The sequence below is a fragment of the Humulus lupulus genome, chromosome 6, assembly GCF_963169125.1.
Source record: "Humulus lupulus chromosome 6, drHumLupu1.1, whole genome shotgun sequence".
NCBI classification, from domain to species: domain Eukaryota; kingdom Viridiplantae; phylum Streptophyta; class Magnoliopsida; order Rosales; family Cannabaceae; genus Humulus; species Humulus lupulus.
This window is the reverse complement of record NC_084798.1, coordinates 203,590,539-203,593,668: the sequence shown is the minus strand read 5'-3', so window position 1 is coordinate 203,593,668 and position 3,130 is coordinate 203,590,539. Positions and strand designations below refer to the sequence as shown.

Here is a 3,130-nt window from a genome sequence, read left to right as displayed (position 1 = left end):
AATAATATTCCAGACACACTCGATACTGATAAAATTTTCGACACTTTCTCTTCTCTTGAGACCAATGTACAAAAAATCGTTAAGAGAATATCATTTTACAAATTGACATTAACAAAAATGTCTATTTCCACCACTTACTCTATTTAAAAATACATATATTAATTATTCAAGTAGTTTCTTGTAGTAGGATGGATTTCCTTTTCATACTTAGATACTATACAATATTCCATGTCCCCATATATATAGAGAGAGACCTCTCTAAATTAAGTATCAAGTCATCAACAAAAAAATTGTCTCTTAGAAATACAACTAATATTTAGTAGTCATTATTAGTGATTAGTGATGGAGATGATGATGATGATAAAAGAAGTTCATGGTGATGATGATGATGATCAAAGACCAGTCCACCATGAGAAAAGGTTTGCCCTTCTGCAAGCAACAAGGGACTCGGAGTACGTGAAGAAAATGTATGGAGGTTACTTCAATGTGTTCGTAGCAGCTTTTGGAGAAGAAGGAGAGAAATGGGACCTGTTTATGGTTGTGGAAGGAGACTTCCCTGAGTTGGAGGAGTTGGATAGCTATGATGGCTTCCTTATCAGTGGCAGTCCCTACGATGCTTATTCCAGTGAGCCTTGGATTCTCAGGCTTTGCTTTCTCTTGCAGATTTTGGATTCCATGGCCAAGAAAGTTCTTGGTATTTGCTTTGGTCATCAGGTATATATTCATATAGTTGTATAGTATAACTAGCTAGTACGAGCTATTTCTATTTTTGGCACTTGCATAAATTATAACTTAATTTTTTTATAATTACGTATATTATAGTTATAATAAGTATTCCGTTAATATTTTAAAAAATTTTAAATAATTTACTATGACAAAATCAAATTTAAAATCTTTAATCATCAGTTTTATATATATTATATGCCGTTATGGAGCCACGTTGATGCTTAGCCCCTTTTATTTGTATATTTTTATTATTATTTAAGCTGAAAAAAAGTATTAATATAGCATAATTTTTTTTAAAAAAAAAGTTATAAAAATTAATACTATTATCTCTCGTAAGAATGAAAAAAAAAGTATATAATGATTAACATCATACAATGATATTATTTTATAAAGATTACACAAAGAAAAAGTATATATTTATATATCAAGTGCTGGAAGTGAATGATAATAAAACTTTCAATTTTTTGGTTATTTTTATTTTGCTGTTTTAAAAGTGAAAAGAACAAGTAAATAATAAGCATACACATGTCACATACCAAATTGCAAATTTCAATTCTAAAATAAGAGAATATGAATAGTATATAATTTTGTGATCCTCTTTTCCAACAAAACTATATACACATGCAAGCTCTAGACATGTCATCCCACCTTTATTTTATTTTATTTTTTTAAAATGAAAAGGATACATAGGTACCACAAAAAATTCCTTAGAATAAAATAAATAAGAAATTTGTTTTATTTTGGTGAGTGAGGCTTTATACATAAATAGAATATAATTGATTCTTTTAACTTCAGGTTATAGCAAGAGCCTTGGGAGGAAAGGTAGGAAAATCTGATAGTGGCTGGGATTTGGGGATAAGAAAAGTGAATATAGTGAAAGATTTGCCTCCATTAGTGACCAAGTTATTATTCCAAGAAGAAACAGATGGTTTAGATGATGATGATGATGATGATGATGATGATAATAATGTTAATGGTGAAATCATCCCAATGATCCCATCTTCATTTTCCATCATAGAATGCCACCAAGATGTGGTTTTGGAGGTCCCAACAGGTGCCAATGTGATTGCATACTCAGACAAAACTGGTGTTGAGATGTTCACAATTGAAACTCACATTCTTGGAATTCAAGGCCATCCTGAGTACACCGATGATATTCTCAATAGCATCATTGATCGCCTTCTTCTTAATCAAGACATACAGGTATAATAAATATATTATACCCAACTATATTTTATTTAATCTCATTAAGATAATTTTATAATAAATATATTATACCCAACTATATTTTATTTAATCTCATTAAGATAATTTTATCATATATATCTAATTTTTCCTCTTAAATACTGTCATTCCCTTTTAAAAAACAATTACTGATCATCATTACAGCTTTATATCAGTGAATTTATTTCTTACAATTTACTATTAATAAATAATCACCTAATTATATATATATTATTGGTATTAATATAGTCAATTGACGAATACAAAATTTGCTAACATTTAAGTTGTTGATTATGACAGGAGGATTTGGCTGAAAATGCAAGAAATATGTTACAAAAAACTGAGCCAGATAGGAAGTACTTGGGGAAGATTTGCAGAAAATTTCTCAAAGGAAGACAGATATAAATGCTTGTAATTGCCTACTGAGCATGTTAGTAAAATATATAAAAAAAAATTAATAAATAAAGTTAAGATAAACCCATGTTCAAGACCTGTATCTCCCTAGCTCTTCACATTGCCTAGCTCTTCCTTTGTAATTATTGTATTTGGTGTGTTGTCTTGTGTGTTGCTTTTCCCTAATAAGAAAAAAAAAAACCATGCATATATAGGACCACACGTGTTAATATATGCATGGTTTCAGAAAGTAATGTGATACTCAATGCTCAAATGTAAGATCCATGTGTTTAAAGATTGTTGCTTATGTAGGTGCGTATGTATCTATTATATATAAAAAAATGTGTATTTAATGGTTGTTTTTTAAAAAATTTCATGGAATATTTTTTTAAAATCAATTAAAAGTAAATATTTATTAATTATATTAATATAAATTCAAATGTTATAAAATATTATTATTATAATATATTATGAATACATTATATATAAGTGTCGTGTGTGTAATTAAATAAGAAATTAGAATAAACAAATTTTTTCTCCAATTATTGATGTATGATTTAAATAATATTATGAATGTTTTGTACCTTAAATATATAGGGTAATTTGTGATCTAAAATGTTATCATATTATTTTTTTTAAAAAAATCATAAACAATGTTTTGGTTAAATTTTTCTTTCAATATGTTTATGTCATTCTTTAAAATATAATATTGTTTATTTATTTAAAATTTAAATGACAATTGTAACGACCCGACTTAAAATTATTAATTTACTAAATACTCCATACT

General features: G+C 27.4%; 1 protein-coding gene across 1 annotated transcript; it reads left to right on the top strand.

Annotated features, from left to right (window-relative positions):
• The first annotated feature begins 286 nt into the window (after nt 1-286).
• LOC133784396 (gamma-glutamyl peptidase 5-like) lies at nt 287-2,640 on the top strand. Its single transcript, XM_062223759.1, has 3 exons — nt 287-714; nt 1,522-1,929; nt 2,251-2,640. Exons 1-3 carry the CDS (start codon nt 343-345, stop codon nt 2,353-2,355), a joined length of 885 nt encoding a protein of 294 aa, XP_062079743.1. The 5' UTR covers nt 287-342; the 3' UTR covers nt 2,356-2,640.
• Nucleotides 2,641-3,130: the final 490 nt, after the last annotated feature.